Source organism: Manis pentadactyla, chromosome 14 (assembly GCF_030020395.1).
Source record: "Manis pentadactyla isolate mManPen7 chromosome 14, mManPen7.hap1, whole genome shotgun sequence".
In the NCBI taxonomy this organism is placed as follows: Eukaryota; Metazoa; Chordata; class Mammalia; order Pholidota; family Manidae; genus Manis; species Manis pentadactyla.
In genome coordinates this window covers 77,686,327-77,705,853 of record NC_080032.1, presented here as the reverse complement: position 1 = coordinate 77,705,853, position 19,527 = coordinate 77,686,327, and the positions used below count along the sequence as shown (strand labels likewise).

Sequence of the window (19,527 nt, the reverse complement as noted above, 5' to 3'; positions counted from 1 at the left end):
CCTCTCATTTACAACCTCTTCTTCAGTTTCAAGTATTTGATTCAAGGCTCTCTCTCTAGCTGGGGGGCTCCCTAGGGACAGCATTTAATTGGGGCTGGGGGGCTGTAGTATCTCAGTTACTAGCACAATGCCTGGGATGTAATGTTCAGTAAATTTTAGAGGAATGAGTGAGCGAGTGAGTGAGTGGATGGAGCCGCTTGGCTTTTTATATAAAATCACCAACTTGAATGCTGGTAGACCCCACAGCCTGTGTTTTGGTTTAACTATAAAGAGACCTGGAGGCCACCATCAGAGAGTCGAGGTGAAAGCAGTCTACCTGGGAAACCTCAGAATGACTGTCTCGGACTGAAGCCTTTGAGAGAAGGCTATGGAGCTGGTCAAACAGGGTTCCGGGAGCCCCTTCCGTCACTGCAGCCATGTGTTGCCCTTGTTTGGTAATTTATCAGTACTGGGTCTTAGGTGTTACGATGAAATCAATCTTAGGAGATACCACAGTGGAGAAATTGCTGTTCTTCCTGAAGATTTAAAATCACTGCCAGAGATGTCAACTCAGCTAGTCTCTGCCCTCTGCCCGATCAGAACTAAATGGCAGAAGCAGTGATGCAGCAAAGAGGGGGTGGCTTCTTGGTCCCTGGCCTGCCGTGAGCTGGCATCCCCAGCCTCTAGGCCCCTGCGTTGAGGCCTTGGTGTTTTCTCTTCTTTAGTCTTCAGAACCATCAGATATTCCTGCACCAGTCTCCCCACAAAATGAATGTGTGGGCTTTGTATTTTGAAGGCAAGGCAGTTATAATACCAACATCTTTTAAATTAACGTAACTGCCTCTCTGCTTGTTTTCAAGTTATCTCAGCTCATCTGCCAGAGGAAAACATTTAGTCTTCATAGTACTATGGAGCCAATATGTTAAAGAAACAAGCCAATCGATACAGCTCCCAAACAACCCCTTGCCAAGGGCAGTAATAACTTTTTAACCCCTTGGAAGTCCAACTAGGAAAAACATTTCAGCCAGATAACAGACACTAGAGTAGTAAGTAGTATAAACATGGGCAGTTAGCACAGTCATCCTTTGACTTGAAAACTTCATGACTTTTCTGGAAATTAGTAAAGGACACAAATTAAGTAATTCTCTTAAGATTTCTTTTTCACGTTGTAATCAACAATTCACGGAAAAGGCCTTGTAACAGAAGTAGCAGAATGCTCTGCAATATTCAGAAGGAAGACTGAGAACAGATCAAAAGTGAAAAGTAAATAGCAGCCATCAAATTCTCAAAGCATTTTATACTTTCACTGCCGACCTTTTCCAAATGAACACATAAAGACAAGGAAGGATTTAGAAGATAAAGATTTAGGTTTAAAGAAGTAAAAATAGTGGTAAGGATTTTCAGATGTGGTGCAGATGAAGTGAGGGGCCAAGAAACCTTGTGAGGCAAGGTTGCACTATTATCATATTAATTTAAAAAATGGTGGGAATAAAATATCATAGATAATTTCAGTTTTGTAAAAAGAGAATGCCTGAAGGAAACATAAATTTTGTGTTTTAGGTTGTATTATACCATAGGAATCTTGGAGAATCACATTTGCAGACAGTTGAGAGAAGCTGTAAGCAGAACAGAAGAGGGGTGCCTAGTGTTTGGGGACAGGAGGGCAGGCGTGGGGAAGAGGGCACTGGAAACATTACAAAAAGTGGGGAGAGCTTGGAGCCTTGTGGTTATTGGAGCTTTCATACTGTAAGTTTTTTTTCTTATTGAGGTATAATTGACATATAATACTAAATTCATTTCTGGTTATCCAAAATAGTGACCTGACATTTGTATACATTATGAAATGATTACCACAATAAGTCTAGTTACTATCTGTCACATACAAAGTTAATACAGTATTTTTTACTGTATTGCCCACCCTGTGCATTACATTCCCAGGACTGACTTATTTTATAACTGCAAATTTGTACTTGTTGATCCCTTTCACCCATACCATCCCCACCCCATGTCCTGCCCCCCTCTCTCTGTCAGCCACCAGTGTGTTCTCTGTGTCTGTTGTGAGTCTGGGTTTTGTTCATCTGTTCTGTTATTTTAGATTCCACATCACTAAGCCAAGTGTCAGGGAGCTTACTGCTTATGTTTTCTCTTAGGAGTTTTTTGGTTTCAGGTTTTATGTTCAAGTCTTTAATCCATTTTGAGTTAATATTTGTGTATGGAGTCAGATACTGGTTCAATTTCATATTTTTGTATGTAGCTGTCCAGTGTTCCCGCCACTGTTTATTGAAGAGACCATTCTTCACCATTGTATAGTCTTGCTTTCCTTTTCTTAGATTAATTGACCATATATGCATGGGTTTATTTCTGTGCTCTTTATTCTGTTCCATTAATCTGATGTTTTTGTGCCAGTACCTTATTGTTTGATTACTATAGCTTTGTAGTATGGTTTGAAATCAGGGAGTATGACATCTTCAGCTTTGTTCTTTCTGAAGATTGTTTTGACTATTCAGGGTCTTTTGTGGTTCTGGGTAAGCTTTAGAATTATTCTAGTTCTGTGAAAAAAATCCCACTGGAATTTTGATAGGGATTGCATTGAATCTATAGATTGTTTGGGGAGGATGGGCAATTTTAACAATATTAATTCATCCAACCCATGGGCATGGAACATCTTTTCATTTATTTGTGTCTTCTTCGATTTCTTTCATCAGTGTCTTAGACTTTTCAGTCTGCAGGTCATTCATCTACTTGGTTAAATTTATTCCTAGACATTTTATTATTTTTGGTACAATTGTAAATGGGATTATTTTCTTGATTTCTCTTCTTGACAGTTTGTTTTAGTGTAAAAAAATGCAGCAAATTTTTGTATATTAATTTTGTGTCCTGCTACTTTCTATTACTAAATTCATGTATTCTAAGAGTTTTTTGGTTAGAATCTTTAGGATTTTTCTACATATAGTATCATGTCATCTGCAAATAGTGACATTTTTACTTCTTCCTTTCCAATTTATGTGCCTTTTATTTCTTTTTCTTATCAAATTTCTGTGGCTAGGATTTCTAACATTTTATCAAATAAAAGTGGGGCCCAGTGGGTATCTTTGTCTTATTTCTGAGCTTAGATAGATATTAAATCTTTCAATGTTTGGCAAAATTCACCAGTGAATTCCATCTAGTCTTGTAAATACTTTTGTTTGTTGGGAGGTTTTTCGCTACTGATTCAGTCTCCTTACAAGTAATGAGTCTATTCAGATTTTCTATTTCTTCATGGTTCAGTCTTGGAAGATTGTAAGTTTCTAGGAAATTATCCAACAAATAGGTATATATTTGTAAGCATATAATTATTCATAGTAATCTTTATGATCCTTTGTATTTCTTTGGTATCAGTCATGGCTTCTCTTTCATTTCTGGTTTTATTTATTGGAGCGCTCTTTTATTCTTGGTGAGGCTAGCTATAGATTTTCACTTTCGTTTAACTTTTCTAGGAAGTTATCCATTTGTTCTAGGTTGTCCAATTTGTAGCATATAATTGTTCATATTGTCTCTTATGATCCTTTGAATTTCTGTGGTATCAATAGTAATTTCTCTTCCATTTCTTATTTATTTGAGCCCACTCTTTTTTTTGGTGAGTCTAGCCAAAGGTTTGTCAGTTTTGTTTATATTTTTGAAGAACCAGCTTTTATTTCCATTAATCTTTTCTATTGTCTTATTGTTCTCTATTTCACTTATATTTCTGCTCTGGTCTTATTTCCTTTCTTCTCTTACTTTGGGCCTTGCTTTTTCTTCTTTTTATAGTTCTTTTATGTACAGTTAAATTGTTTATTTTAGATTTTTCTTGTTTCTTGAGGTAGGCCTATACTGCTATAAAGTTCCTTCTTAGAACTGCTTTTGCTGCATCCTAGAGATTTTGGCATGCTGTTTGTTTTCATTTGTCTCTAAGTAATTTTTTATTTCTCCTTTGATTTCTTCTATGACCAAATAGATACTCAGTGACATGTTGTTTTATCTCCATGTATTGGTAGTTTTTCCAGTTTTCATCTTGTAATTGATTTCTAGTTTCATACACTTCTAGTGGCTGGAAAAGATGCTTGATATTATCTCAGTCTTGAATTTATTGAGACTTTTTTGTGTTCTAACATGTGATCTACCCTCGAGAATGTTCCATGTGCACTTGAGAAGAATTTGAATTTTGCTGCTTCTGGTGCCAGGGTTGGCACTTTTTTATAATTATTATCTTATTTAATTCTCTTAACACCTCTGTGGAGGTAGTTTCTTATTTTCCCCTCCATTTTATAGAGTAGAAAGTTGAGACTGAGAGAGGTTCAGTAAACATCTCAAGGTTGCAAGGTTATTAAGTGGCAGAATCTCTGACTCTGTCATTTGTGTGCTTAGTCATGATGCTGTCCATGATTTGGGAGTCATTTCCATGACCTGGGAACTTAGAAGTTGACTGATGAACAAATTTAGATTTATTATGTGTATAAATATGCAGTCTCTGTCTATGTTATTGTTCTGTCTGTCTGCAGAATTTTCTTCAATTAGGATGTGTTTGAGAAGCACCGAGGATTAGTTTGGCTAACCTCGAACTTTCTACCTCCAGTGCTTCTGTGCGGTTTGGCATTCTGTTCAGTACACTTGAAAGGAAATCATTCCAGCCTTGAAAATCACCCTGTCAATGCACATTTTTTTCTCACTGAGTCAGTTAGGGTATATGTGAGCCAAATAGTCCATCAAAGCCACTGCTAACAAAACAACGAAAGCTTCATTTACTTAAGAATCCTATTGTCAAGTGCAAAAAAGGAAAAGGAAATCTGTGTGTACATGAGAAATGCAGAATCATGGAACTAACCTTAGCATGTGAAAGACTGCCCCATTTGCAAGAGAGACTGGGTGGCAGTGAAAAGTGGATGCAAGTAAATGCAGCCAAACAAATAGGAAAAAAACCATATTTTAATGAATTTTCAAAGATGTTTCAGTTGACTAATTATGATTATATAACATGCACATACATAAATAAAACAATGAATATAAACTACTTACAAGTCCTGCAGAATTTCCTAGCTGAAATATTTCTATGTAGAGGAAAAATTATGTTGAATAATTTTAATTCAATCATTTTTATTTTAAATTAAAAATAATAGGTAAGTTCATTTAAATCAGTTAATTCAATTTCTAAAAATGTAATATTTTGTCTAAGAAATATTAATGAATATCAAATGCAGACAATCTACTAAAAAAATGTTAATTATATTTTTGTAACTTGATTAGTTTTTATAAATATACTCTAGAGGTATAGTTTGCTGAGAACCTAGTATGTGCTAGACTTTTAGTAAATGTTTTGCTTGTATTATCTGATAATTCCAACATATAAGGCTTTATTTTACATGTAGAAACTGGGGCTGAGAGACGGTAGGGGAACCACCCAGATCTCCCAGTTAGAAACTGGTTCCAAGCTTTGATTCCAAGCTGAGGCCTGTTGAAGCCATATTGTGAATTTAACTAACCTCTCAGATTATATACCAGAGAGTGATTACCACAAAATAAAGTTTGTTCCCTGGTATGTCTGAAATAGCTGACATAATATGTAAGGAGATTCTCATTGTGTTTTTCTTATGGAAGTAGATGAATGCATACTCAGTTACTAACTGTTATTGGCATGACCCAAGTTGTTTCAGAGTAGCCAGATGCGGAGGCTCTCAGACATCAAGGTGCCAGAGAACCTGGTACAGTTTTGCTCATGAGTAATTTAGCAATGGATACCAAAGCTTCCGCTATGTGCTTATTACCTGACTCAGCAATTCCACATCTAAGGATTTATCTTAGGAAATAACTGGACAAGTGCTCAAGGTTATATGTATCAGGTGTTTGACAGCGTGAGGAATCATATGTGGACCACGGTAGGGATGACAAATATGAAAGGCAGTTTTGAAGAGGCTCTTACACAGTGCTTTACATTGGTATGCAAAACAAAAGAAAACAAACTTTATTGTCTGTACCAAAGGAGAAAATAGAGTGGGCTGAACCCTCCTTTCCTGTCCACAATCCAAAGATGTTTATGGCAGTGCTGTTAATCATAGCAAAAAATTGGGAACAACTTTAAACTTCACAAGAAATTGGTTGGATCATGAACCACCTTTCCTGTGAAATAATGTGCTGGTATTAAAATGACAGAAAGATGTCCATAATATCTAGTTAAATAAACATGCATGTTAACAATAGCATGGATAAGATGATCCCATTTTAGCTAGAAAACAACTGTTTAGGATGAGAGGCCTCTGCTACAAGGCTGAGAAATCACTGTGGGTGTTATCTGAGTATTACTAACTGTTATTTTGAACTGTAATTAGGGACAGTTTTCAAAAACCCTTTGGTCTGCTTTACATCTCTTAGAATTCTGAATTTTTTACAAACTGCCTTGTAAAAGACTTGTCATTTCATTGGGGCCTGGCAAGGAGAAAGTCTTTCCCAATTTTTGACTAAAAGTTCCCTGAAACATGTATTTTCCTACATCTTTCTGAATGTAATCTCATGTCTAACCTCCCACTCTTTAAATAAATAAATCTCGGAGGGCCCTTTCTGAGTTTTAGAGTAGAAAATGCAAACTGGCTATCAGCAAGCTGAATCTGGACCTCGGATGTACTTTGTTTGGCCTTCACTACTTAAAAAAATTTTTGAACTATATTGCCAACATTAAAAACAAAGAGATTTCACATAAAAATCTGGATTTTTTGCTATCACTTGGAAAAATCCCCCAGAATATCTGGTAGCACCGTCCCCTGCCCATCCTCAGGGTATGAGCAGTTCCTGTTCTTTTGGTTTGGTCATGTGTGTGCTGTTTACCACAGTACTTGGCACTCTCAGTGTCTTCCTTCCTTTCTACTTAGGCTCCCCATCTCGATTCTGTAGGCGTTTGGTTTTGCGTCTCCTGTGCGCTCCATGTCCTCAGGCCAGCTCTGTGCCCTTTGCCTTTGTACCAGTGATCTGAAGTTAACAGGTGTGCGTCATTTGCATATATTCTGGCATTTATGGGTAAACTGATCAATCGTTGAAAGCATCTAAGTACTTACTGTGGTCAATACATAATGTGTGAGGACATTAAAAGTTACAAGACATTTATGGGATTTTAAGATTTATATCTCATCCCACTCTGGTTAAACAGAAGTCTGCTTTGAGTAAGTATACTTTGTATATACAGACATATACTTTGAATAAATATGTCTACTACTAAGTCTTTGAATAAATGTAATTCTCCTATATTTGAATAAGTATAAGTCTACGCGAGTACAAATGTTTACCCCTTGAGTGGCTATTCTCCATTTGTGGAGGATGAATGTATATACAGAATGGCAGCCTCCTAATAGTGTAGGGCTTTTTTGTCATTGTGGTCAGGATTGTGGGTGCCAGTCCCAGAAGGTGAGATTGGTCAGGGAAAGCGGAGAAGGAAGGCCTTTGGTTGGGTTTGAGAGCTGGTAGGAACCGGCAAGTCACAAACTTCATCGTGCACATCAATTGTGTAGGGGAGCTTCGGCTTTCCAGGCTCTACTTAGAGGTTCTGTTGCAGGAGGGCTGAAGTGGGGCCAGGAATGTTCCTCTCAAGGTGGTTCTGATACATGTGGGCCACACTGTGGAAGGGGGAGAGGATGGCGCACACATGCAGGGTGAATAAGTGGAGGGAGCAGACTGAGTGGGGAGTGTAGACACTACAAAGCTAAGCCAATCGGAGGCTTTTCTCAGGAAGTCCTGGGAGATGATTAAGGGGGTGATGCTGGGAAGAAAGGGATGCTCTGGAAACTTTTCCTTTTTTCTTGCAGGAAAGGATGACAGATACTTTTTTTTTTAAGTTGATGGTTAAAATGTGGTAAGAGCCAGTTATTCTCAAGAAGAATATTATCTGCTGATTTCTTCCTTTTAAATGGAATAGTTGTATATGACACAGTACTGGGTCAGCTTTTAAAAGAATATTTAATAATTTATTTAATAGTTAATTATGCTATTAACTATCCTGGTCCTGCTAGTTGAGGTGCTTAATCAGTTAAATTGGATTGAAAGTTTAACAATCTGCTGCATTACTGAGTGATTACACACTATTTATAGTTGGAAGAAAAACAGATGTCTTAATTCACACCATATATTAGTGGAGCAAACACTGAGCTGGGGATTGGGGTTTTGGCCCCAACACCTCATGTAGTGACTGGTAAGCAGTTGGTTGATACTCAGGGAATACTTGCCGAACGTCCTTCACAGAACTGTGCTTGATGTTTGCACTTTTTCATTTCTGAAAAACAATGGAGGTTGACTGGATTAGTGGTTTTCTGCCCATCACATTCCTTGGTGTGCTAAGTGTCACTTTCAGAAGTAAGAGACAGACCAAGGGCCTGGGAAGGGTGTCCACCTTGACCCCAGACAGCATTTTCTCTTTCATTTTTCTGTTTGTTTTTTTAATGGGGTTTTCCTGCATATGATCTTGTTTGAAAAAGACTTCCATTGAGAAACAAACAAAAATGACATCAACAGTAAGAAGTTTGAAAGTCTCTGAAGTGTGAAAGAAATGATTTGATTCAATTCCACATAATTTATAAGCCTCTCTGCACACCTTTAATACAGACTTCCCATGACTCTTTGAGCATAAGTGAATTCTAATGTTCATGTAATCTGCTTCAATTTTTGAATATTCCTTGAACTTGTCGGGGGCAGGGGTCTTACTGGACACAACATCTGCAGACACTTTATAGATCTTAAGGGTTAAAAATACTTTGGTAGGTAGAAAATAGAGTAGGGAGAGTAGGAGGAATAAGGGGAGGAGACATTGTGGCAGCTTCAACAAAAGTAGGAAGACAAGAAATTAAGGCTGTATTGGAGGAAACACAGGTAAACAAAATGGTGTGGAGGGAATACTGGCGTGAGGATAAATGATGTGATGCGTGGAAAGAATGAACAGGGAGTTTGGGGAGTTGTGGGTTCTGGGTGCCTCAATGAAGATCTGAAATGTTTTTTCTGTGGACAAGTGGCAAACATGGTACATTTTGTACATTTTTTTGTAGGTGAGTGATTTGCAGTAGCCTTTGTTTATTTAAAGACTTATTGAGGAATAATTGATATACAAAACTGCACATATTTCATGTGCATAATTTGATAATCTTGGACACATGTAGGCACCTTAGATACCATATTTCTTATTTTAGAAGAATAAATAGTATATGTGAATAAACGATGGATGAGCAAGAACTAGAAACCAACAAATAGTAATAGGCTGTTTTCAAAAAGTATTTAAAAATGTTATTGATCACTTACCTTGTACCAGACAGAACTCATGTAATTCTCACAACAGCAGAACAAGGTGGGCACCATTATTACAAATGAGAAGAGTGAGTGACTATCTTGCCGGTAGTCATAGAAGAAACACTAAGTCAGGACTTGGAGGCAGGCAGGCAGGCTCTAGGGCAGTGCTCATCAACAGGAAGGCAAACAGTTTGTATTCGCAGAAAAAGAATCTGGCTGTAATTCCACCTCGGGAGCTGAGAATGCCGAGTCTAGCCATAGCACGGAGCCTAGTTCTTGCTGCTGCTCCGTTTTCTGCTCCACTACTGAGAATCACTGGTCACTACCTTTGAAACACTGTGCGTGCCCTTTCCACCAGGAAAAAGAAATCCCAGTTCTGAGAACTTTTGAAATATGGGTGACCTCGGGCCTAAAGTATAGGTGCAGCTTCCTTTACTACTTTGGCGTTCATGAGTCAGCTACATCAGAAATACGTTTCAGTTAACTGAGAATTAATTACGACTTGTTTAATGAATCTGCTGAATGGTCACAGTAACTGACGTTATATTTGGCTTTCAGAGGTTATATCCAGAATAACAGACTACATGTGAAAAATGTTGTGCTCCTTGAAATGCTTAAATGTTATTTTTTTATAGTGGATTAAAAAATTTTAATAGGGAAATAGTCACCAGTATATAAATATTCACATCATTCAGTTTCCAGAGATGCATCATATGTAGAAAGAATATTAATACTGAATTTATCTTTTAAAATCAAAATTTTATTTGTGGAATGGGGAATACTAATCTTAGTAGCTTTCTAGAAATTCATTTTCATATAACTGAAGAACAGTTAAACTTCCTTCAGTGATAGGGATGTACAAATATTCTGTAATTAGTACTTATAAATATATATCCCCAGGCAAAGTTTTGGGTAGTGTTTTCTTAAGGGTTCACTAATTAAATATCTGTAATAAGAAGCATTTGTCTCTGAAATAACTAATGACTAAATAGTTTCATCATAAAAATTCTTATATGTGCAAAGTAAGAAAACAGCTGAAATTTTAATTTAGACTCCCAAATGTCTAGTTAAATGACTGAAAAAGAAATACATATTTGCTTATTTACTGGAAAGGACCTAAGGTGCTTTTGATTTAACTACGTCTTGTCATTATTTTGCCATTTAGCTGGGCACCATGCTTTCTAGGAATTCATGCTTGTGGGAAGTTGCCAATCCTTAGCTGAAATAATAAAGTGGGGTATAGAGATAAAGAGATGAGCATCTGAAGAATATTGTTGGAGGGCTGGGGGCTTAATAGATGCTCTGGTTAGAACGTAATTAGGTCCTTGAGCAGGGCAGTACAATTAAATATGTCAAGGAGGGCATAATTAGATGGGTGGCTGAATGGTATAATTACATTCATAAGAGGGGGGCTGTAATTAGATGTGAGGCAGGGGGTGTATTTAGATGCCTAGGTTGAGGATGTAATTAACATATGGATGAGAAATTAAATTAGGTGTGTGGGGGAAGCATAATTATGTGTGGGAGTCCGTGCGGATATGTGGGTGAGGGTACATAGAAATGAATGGGTCAGACTGCAATTAGATGTGTGAGTTCATGTTCTTATGAACAAAAACTTGAGATTTCCATCAATAAGGGCAAGCATATGTTTTGACATCATGACTAATAGCAGCTGGCATATAGTGACAGCCTTTGAGGCCGCTCTGAAGGGTTGCAAATGAAAACCTCTGCTTTCCTATTAAGACTTGAAACCCATGTCTAACATTGACATTGATCCCTCTTCTTAATAGTGACATTTGGTGGTGTTCTGAATGCTGACTGGCTCAGGAATTTTTCTAGTTTTAAAACACAACTGCACGGCAGGGAAGACTTGCTCCCCTTTCCTGTCAGAGAAGAGTTTGGAGAAGGCGGTAGGGCAAAACAGAGTTTTCCTTTGAATTGTGAAGGGTGACAAAAGTGCCAGTTCTTTTAGGTAAAAAGGTATCAGCAAAAAGCTCCCTGTATATATAACAAAACTGGCAAAGTTTGGCTTACAGCCTCACTTTTTAAAAAATTATGGAAGTGTGTTTTATTTTCCAGAAATAGTTATGGTTTCTCTCCCCTTCCCCCCAAATTATAGAAGCAACAGGGCAAGCAACATAGGTTTTTGGTAAAATAGGAACAGGGAGTGGTAAAAGGAAGTTAGAAGAAGAATCTAAAGCAGGGTAGGTGCAAAAGTTATTTGGTGTATCGGAGAAAACTTATATTGAGGCAGTGAAGAATGGTGAGAGTTATAATAATGTTCTGATATATCCTGTATTACATTTAAAACAATGGAGTCTTTTGTTGCCTTCTTCAAAAGTAAGAGAGCATTTAAAAATACTAGTCTGTTGCTTAGGTAAATTCTTAAAATTAAAGATATTTAATTAGCCACTGGTCTGCTTAACCTGATTCAATCTATTGCTCATAATTCTGGGCACCTCAGAGCCTCCTCTTGTTGAGGGGTTAGGTTGTTTCTAGCAACATCCATTATGGATAGAATTGTCATCCGTAGAAACAAAACAGCTAGTGATTTTACCAGCAAAACGAGTTTATTTGGGAGTAACAGAAGGATTGCAATTCAAAACTTGCAAACTGTGGCAAACCATAGGCAAGTCTGGAGAAGAAAGGAGAGGGACTTATAAAAGGAGGAAGTTGGAAGGCGTGGTTTTGAATGAAAGCTCATTTGAGGAGAGAGAATTCAGGACTGTGGTGACCTCTCACTGGCTCGAACTGGTGGTTTCTCTGTGGCTGGGTTGTTCCTCCTCCTAGGATAGTAAAGCAAGCTTCTTCCTGTCTGGGTGTGTAGAATGAACTGTGATGAGTAATTCATACATAAGCACTCCCCACTCAGGGCTTCCTAACTCCATTTTAAATGAGGTTTTCCTTTACTCATTTTTACAGAATCCAAGTGGGTTGTTTCTGGGATTCCAAACTTTTTGGCTTCCTGGTAATCCCAAGAAGTCTAGATGGAAATTGGTTGTTTTTTTAAAAACTTGGTTGTAGGGTCATTACCGTCTGCCCCCAATCACCCGTGGTCTTTCCCTACAGTGATTCTTCAGAACATTTTCTGTCCTCCAATTCTGATTCTACATCAATGCGTGATGCTAATTTTTTACATGTCAATCTGCCTCAGAAATAGTCTCCCTCAAATAATGTTAGAATTACTTTGTCATCAGAGGTGCTCTTACTAAATGTTGTGTATTTCTGTAAGAATAGTTGTCACAGCATTGTTTAATTCAGTTCTCTATCTGCTAAGTGGTTTTACGTTTCTCTTTCCATGCGCCTTCTACCCCTCCCCTTCCCCCAGGGCAAGCTCAGACTCTATACCAGTCGGTGATTGGTGGTGGTTAACTCAGTTGCTCAGAGAGATAGTGAAGTTATTATTTAAGACATCTAGCTATGTCTATGGGATGAAGATGAGTAATCATGAGGTCTCCCTGTGCTGGTGATTGGAGTCTCTGGCTCTTATCTCTTGTTGTCTTGTGTGGACTGTATATGAAGAGGAGGAGGTGAGGTGTCTGGCTTTTGAAATGACTTTGGTAAATAATGCTTCATTCACTTAATTATAAAAACCATTCTGGGATGCTCTGGAGCTATTTATGTCAAGCAGAATAATCAGGGATTAAATTCTTCAGATTTTAATAGCATTCTTCCAGAAGCCATATCATCAGCCAGGAATATTGTCACAGTTAGCGTTTATACTTTGTTTCTTCTTCCCTGTCTCTTCACCCTCATTCATGCCATAAGACATTGAAGACTCTAATTTTTGTTTGTCTTTCTTTATTCTCTCCCAACTTTGTGAAGATTTCTGAAGACCGGAAATCTCAACTACTTTTCTTATTCCTAACAGCTGCAGACCTCAGGGTTCATGGTCATTGACTCAAATTTTCCCTAACCTTATAGCACTCTGTACTTTCCTATCATATATGTTAAGTTCTGTTTTTCCTCTAGTATGTAAGCTTCAAAAGCAGGGCACATGTCTATTATTTTACCAGCACATTCCCAGCATCCATAATAGCTCCTGGTTCTTAATAGGTACTCAACAAAAAGTTGTTGCATAAAAGGGAAGTTAGACATTAGGGCTGTTTAAGAAGAGGCACAGGCAACATAGGTTCTAGACCAATGAAAAGGAGAAGGGGCCTCTCAGAAGCAGATTCTGAGTGGTTTTATTAATAGGCTCATATTTAGAGAGTGTTGGGGCTCATATTTGCTCTCAAAATTTGTATCCATTATGACATGAAGAAAATGCCACTTTGGGCTAAGTGTTGTAAAAAGATTAGATGCCTAACAAAAGTCTGTGACGGGGGTTTGACATGCCCTGGCTCTATAAATAACACTTCAGGGAACCCTCAGGTGCACTGAACATTTTCTTTGCCATTCAGGTCACTGTTTGCAGGAAGAAGGTCACCTGTTGTCCGGTTCAGCACAGTCACTTGCTCTTTGGTGCATCCCAAGTTCTAGACAGACCCGCCCAGCATGTTCAGTTGTTCGCACACCCAGCATTTGCCCTCCGCATACTTTTATGCTTTTGTTTCTGTTACTTTCTCTGCCTGGCAAAATCCTCTTCATCCTTTATCACTCATCTCGAGTGAGAAAGTTTTACCTGCATCTGCTTGGCAGGAATGCCTTCGTGCTCCTCTGACGGGGTTCTCCAGCATTTGCAGTCTCCTGTATTGTACAGCAATTTCAGTTGGCTCCACAAATGTGTGTGTTCCCACTCTCCTCGCATCCCAAATTGTGAATCAAGAGGTCTGTGACTTCTGTATCTCTGTATTTATCCCCAAGAGTTAGCACAGGAAATGCTCAGCAACATTGTTGAATAAATTGCTGACTGTATGAATGAATGAAATTGCATTCAAATAGGGGAATAGAGTTCATTTGAGTTGGTGCCCAGCTTAATACCTTTAAAAATAACCCCGTGTTTAGTTTGGGTTTTTCTGTTTTCCCTAGCAGACATTCTCAACTATATGCATGGCCAATTTGTTGCAAAAGATTTTGTTATATTTAAATGCACTTAAGGTAGTAGAATAACATTTTTTTTTAATTTCAAAGGAACAGGGTAGTTTGTTCCTTACACACTTCTTGTCATCTTTCTTTCTACATTCTCTTGTCACTCTGCCCAGGCTATCAAATTCCTCAACAGGTCTGCTATAAACAATGATTTTGTGAGCAGTTGTGTGTTCTCTGCAGTGAAAACCCGCCTTGTTTTCTGTTGCTAGGCAACCCCATTCCAGCTGCCCTTGAAGAAATGTGCGGTGGTGGGAAATGGTGGGATTCTGAAGAAGAGTGGCTGTGGCCGTCAAATAGATGAAGCAAATTTTGTCATGCGGTAAGAGCGAGCTCCCACAGTGTGGCCTCTGCCTTGTCTCCTTTTCCCCACCCCTCCCACAAGCCCTTGGGCCTTTCTAAACTAGTCACTTGTGATTAATCAGTTGTGGCTGCTTTTCAGCTCCATTCAAGGTCATATACAAGTGAGTTTAGAACGGGGGTCAGAGGAGCACAGGACCCGCCCTAAGAAAGTACAAAGCCAAGGGAGGCTCAAAAATTGCGCAGAGACCCAAAACTGTGAACACCCAGATTTTATTTTTAGATGATTCAGTCAGATGATTGCAAGTTTAAAAATTGTTCTTAAGACTAACTCTACGAATAAATATTTTCATTTATTCATTTCATTCTACACCCCTTTCTTTTTTATTTTTGTAAAAACAAAGCATTTGAAAGTAGCAAGTGAGATTTGAAGAGGAATTTGATCTGTGCAGGACTCGGGAACAGGAAGGAAGGAGGGGAAACATCTCAAGCAAGGAGGAAGCTTGGTAAAGGGACGGAGCAGAGCGGTGATGTGTGTCACTTCCAGTGGGAGCAGGAAGCTTCTGCAGGGGCATGTCAGAGAATTGCTGACATGCACCCAGCCAAGAGTAGAGATCATAGGGGCACCAGCCTGCACTGTTGGGTAATTTTAACCAGATGCAAAAACTGGAAGTGATGGATTGACATGCGTTTGGGATTGTCTGGGTGGGAGGCAAGGTCTAGTCTATATGAGGAGGTGGGAACAGACAATACCCCAAGACTTTGCATTGTGGAAACCAATTCTGTGATTATATGAATACAGTACAATCGTAACACAATTCATATAGTCTAGTTTAAATTTTCAAATTGTTCTCGAGTGGAAGTTTATTTGCTCGTTCCAAAAACTATGTAAAGAAGAAGTGGTTCATATTATATGCACAGATTCAGGGAAGTTAAATGATTTTGAGAGTCTTAAATACAATATGGAAGGAGGCAGTACAATAAATGTACTTTTATGTTATTCCTGAGTGCATATGTATGTGTGTGACTACATTTCAGAAGATGGATATTTTAAACTTAATATATAGAAAACTAAGCCTACACATCTTAGGGAATTATCTATGATTTATTTAATGCAAATAAACAAGACTAAGTTTGCACTGTATACAATTTTGATATATTCACATTCAGAATCAGTGCTGTGGTTAGGGTGAACAGCACAATGCTAAGCATGATGTTCATAGAATGATGACGGAGGTGAGGACTGAAAATAATTTTAAAATGATAGTATTATAACTAGAGCTGGGTGTGCATATGCCTTTGGGTTAATTTCAAAAATAACACCATTTTCCTTCTTTTAAAATTGCAGTATAATTGACATATAAGATTACATTTCAGGTGTACAAGATTCAATATTTGTTTATACTGTGAGTAGATCACTACAGTAATTCTAGTTTTCCCCTATTACCATATAAAGTTATATAATATGCAATACAGTATTACTGACTATAGTCACCATGCTGTACATTAAATCCTCATGATTTATTTATTTTATAACTGAAAACTTAGACTCCATGTATAAGTGCAATCATATGATATTTGTCTTTCTCTGTATGACTTATTTCATTTAGCATAATGCCCTCAAGGCCCATTCATGTGGTTGCAAATGACAAGATTTCATCCTTTTTAGTGGCTGAATAGTATTCTATTGTGCATGCACATGTGTGTGTACACACCACGTCTTCCTAGGTTGTTTCCATGTCATGGCTATAATGAATAATGCTGTAGTGAACATAGGGATGCCTATATCTTTTTGAATTAGATTTTTGTTTTCTTCGGATAAATACACAGAATTGGAATTGCTCGATCATATGGAAATTTTATTTTTAGTTTTTTGAAGAACCTCCATACTGATTTTCATTGTTTCTGCACCAATTTCTTTTCCACAAGCAATGCATGAGAGATCCCTTTTCTCCATGTCCTTGCCAACACTTGTTATTTCTTGTCTTTGGTAATAGCCATTATGACAGATGTCAGGTGATATCTCATTGTGATTTTCATTTGCATTTCTCTGATGATTTGTGAAGTTGAACATCTTTTCATGTGCCTATTGCCTTCTGTATGTCTTCTTTTGAAAAACATCTATTTGGATCCTCTGTCCATTTTTTAATTGGATTATGTTTTTTATTATAGAGTTCTATGAGTTCTTTATCTATTTTGGATATTAACCCCTAATCAGATACATGATTTGCAAATATGTAGGTTGCCTTTTCATTTTTTTGACAGTGTCCTTTGCTGTACAGAAGCCATTTAGTTTGATGTCCCATTATTTATTTTGCCTTTCTTGCCATTGCCTTTGGAGTCAGATCCAAAAAAACATCGAATGATATCAGGAGGCTCACCACCTATGTTTTCTTCTGGGAGTTTTATGATTTTAGGTCTTACAGTCAAGTCTTTAATCCATTTTGAGTTAATTTTTGTGTATTGTGTCAGATAGTAGTCCAGTTTCATCCCTTTGCATGTAGTTGTCCAGTTTTCCCAATGATTGAAGAGACTTTCCTTTTCTCACTGTATATAGAATATGCCTTTGTTGCAAATTAATTGACCATATATGCATGGGTTTATTTCTGGCCTCTGTATTCTGTTCCATTGTTCTATGTGTTGGTTTTGATACCAATTGTCTACTGTTTTTGTTACTGTATCTTTGTAATGTAGTTTGAAATTATGGAGTGTGATGACTCCTGTTTTGTTGTTCTTTTTCAAGATTGCTTTGGCTACTTGGGATCTTTTGTGGTTCCATACAAATTTCAGGATTGTTTTTTCTATTTCTGTGAAAAATGCCCTTGGGATTTTGATATGGGTTACATTGAACCTATACCTAGCTTTGGGTAATGTGGACATTTTAACAATATTAATACTTCCTAATGAGCACAGAATATCTTTCCATTTATTTGTGTCTTCAGTTTCTTTTATCAGGGTCTTACAGTTTTTAGTTTATAGGTCTTTCATCTCTTTGGTTAAACTCATTCCTAGGTATTTTATTCTTTTTGACAATTGTAAATGTGATTGTTTTCTTAATGTCTCTTTCTGATAGTTCATTCTTAGTGTATAAAAATGCAAAAAATTTTTGAATATTGATTTTTGTACCCTGCTACTTTACTGAATTTGTTTATTAGTTCTAACAATCTTCGGTGGAGTCTTTAGGGTGTTATATATAAAAAATAATGTCCATAGATAGTGACTTTTTTTACTTCTTTCTTTCTAATTTGAATGCCTTCTCTTTCTTTTTCTTGCCTAATTGCTGTCACTAGGATTTCCAATACTATGTTAAATAAAAGTGATGAGAATAGGCATCTTTGTCTTGTTTCTGGTCTTAGAGGAAATTTCAGGTTTTCACCATTAGATATGAGGTTGGCTGTGTGCTTGCCATATACAGCCTTTATTCCATCTGTACTCACTTTGTTGAGAGTTTTTATCATAAATGGATGTTGAATTTTGTCAAAAGCTTTTTTTGCATCTACTGAGATGACCACATGATTTTTACCCTTCATTTTGTTAATGTGGTGAATCACATTAGTTTGCAGGTGTTGGAACTCTCTGGACTTCCTGGCTCTGAATGTCTATTTTCTTCTCCAGGTTAGGGAAGTTTTCAGCCATTGTTTCTTCAAATATGTTTTCTTTTCCTTTCTTTTCCTCTTGTCTTTCCTGTACCCCTATTATGTGAATGTTGTTCCACTTGATGTTGTCCTATAGGTTTCTTAAGCTACCTTCACTTTTTAATATTCTTTTTTGTTTTTGCTGCTTTGTTGGGTAAGTTCCACTGTCCTTTCTTCGAGGTCACTGGTCCTTTCTTCTGCTTCATCTAGTTTGCAGTTGAACCAATCTAGTGTATTTTTCAGTTTAGTTATTGTATTCTTCAGCTCTGTGATTTCTTTTTGTATTTTTTGTTGTTGTTGTTGAAGTTCTCTCTGTGTTCATTCATTCTTCTGAGGTCAGTGAGCACCTTTATGATCATTCTTTTGAGCTCTTTATCAGGTAAAGTGTTTATATCTGTTTCATTAAGATTTGGGGGATAGTTATTATCTTGTTCTTTTGATTGGAACATAGTCCTCTGTTACCTCATTTTTCTTGACTCTCTCTCTATTTCTATGTATTAGGTGAAACAGTTGTCTCTCCCAGTCTTGAAGGAGTGGCCCAAGATTATGGGGGTATTTCAGTCTGCTATCTGTTCAGTGCCCTGGAGATGATAGCCTGCTAAGGACTGTCTCCCTGATTGCTTCAATCCTGTGAAATGTCAAGCCTTTCTGGCCACCAGACCCAGATGTTTAAGGGACATTCATTGCATGGGCTGAGTGCATCCACTGAGTTTGTCAGGGCAGGGTCACAGGGGAGTGCCTGCTGGGATCACCTGCCAGGTTTGGTGTGGTGGGACTCTGGGGAAGCACTGGGCTGGGGACGGTGGCAATAGCAAGGTAGAGTAAGAGTGCAGAAATGGCAACCATCAGCTCCTCTGTCTCTGGGGAGAGTTCTAACAGACCCTGTCCCTCCGGCAGATTCTTTAAGATTAACTAATGAATCTCTTTTGTATATGGTCTGGGATGTTCAACTTGCTGCATTTGCACTTGATCCCAGGGCTTGAGCCCTTGCACAGTGGCGTCTCAGTTTCCTATGGCCCTTTGAACTTCCTGGATGTAAGCCCCATTGGTTTTCAAAGCTAGATATTTTGAGGGCTTATCTCTCCACTACAAGTCCCAAGGGTTGGTGCATGTGATATGGGACTCAAGCCCTTCAACCCTTAGGGATATGCTCTGTATTTGTGAGATCCCTCCCACTTGTGGGTCACCGTGCTGGATGTGAGGTTTTTGGCAAGACTAAATTTCTGCCTCTCCTACCCATCTGAATATTGCCTTTTTATCATTTGATGTGGAGGAGCTGTTTAGCTTGCTTTCAGGGTTTTTTTCATAGAGAATT

At 37.9% G+C, this 19,527-nt stretch overlaps 1 protein-coding gene across 3 annotated transcripts in view; it reads left to right on the top strand.

The window, feature by feature from the left end:
• ST8SIA1 (ST8 alpha-N-acetyl-neuraminide alpha-2,8-sialyltransferase 1) overlaps nt 1–19,527 on the top strand; it is a 119,151-nt gene that overhangs the window by 54,212 nt on the left and 45,412 nt on the right. For all 3 annotated transcript variants that reach the window (XM_036889312.2, XM_036889313.2, XM_036889314.2), the window contains exon 3: nt 14,490–14,599. In XM_036889312.2, the coding sequence (XP_036745207.1) occupies nt 14,490–14,599 (110 nt within the window). The remainder of the gene's footprint in view (nt 1–14,489; nt 14,600–19,527) is intronic.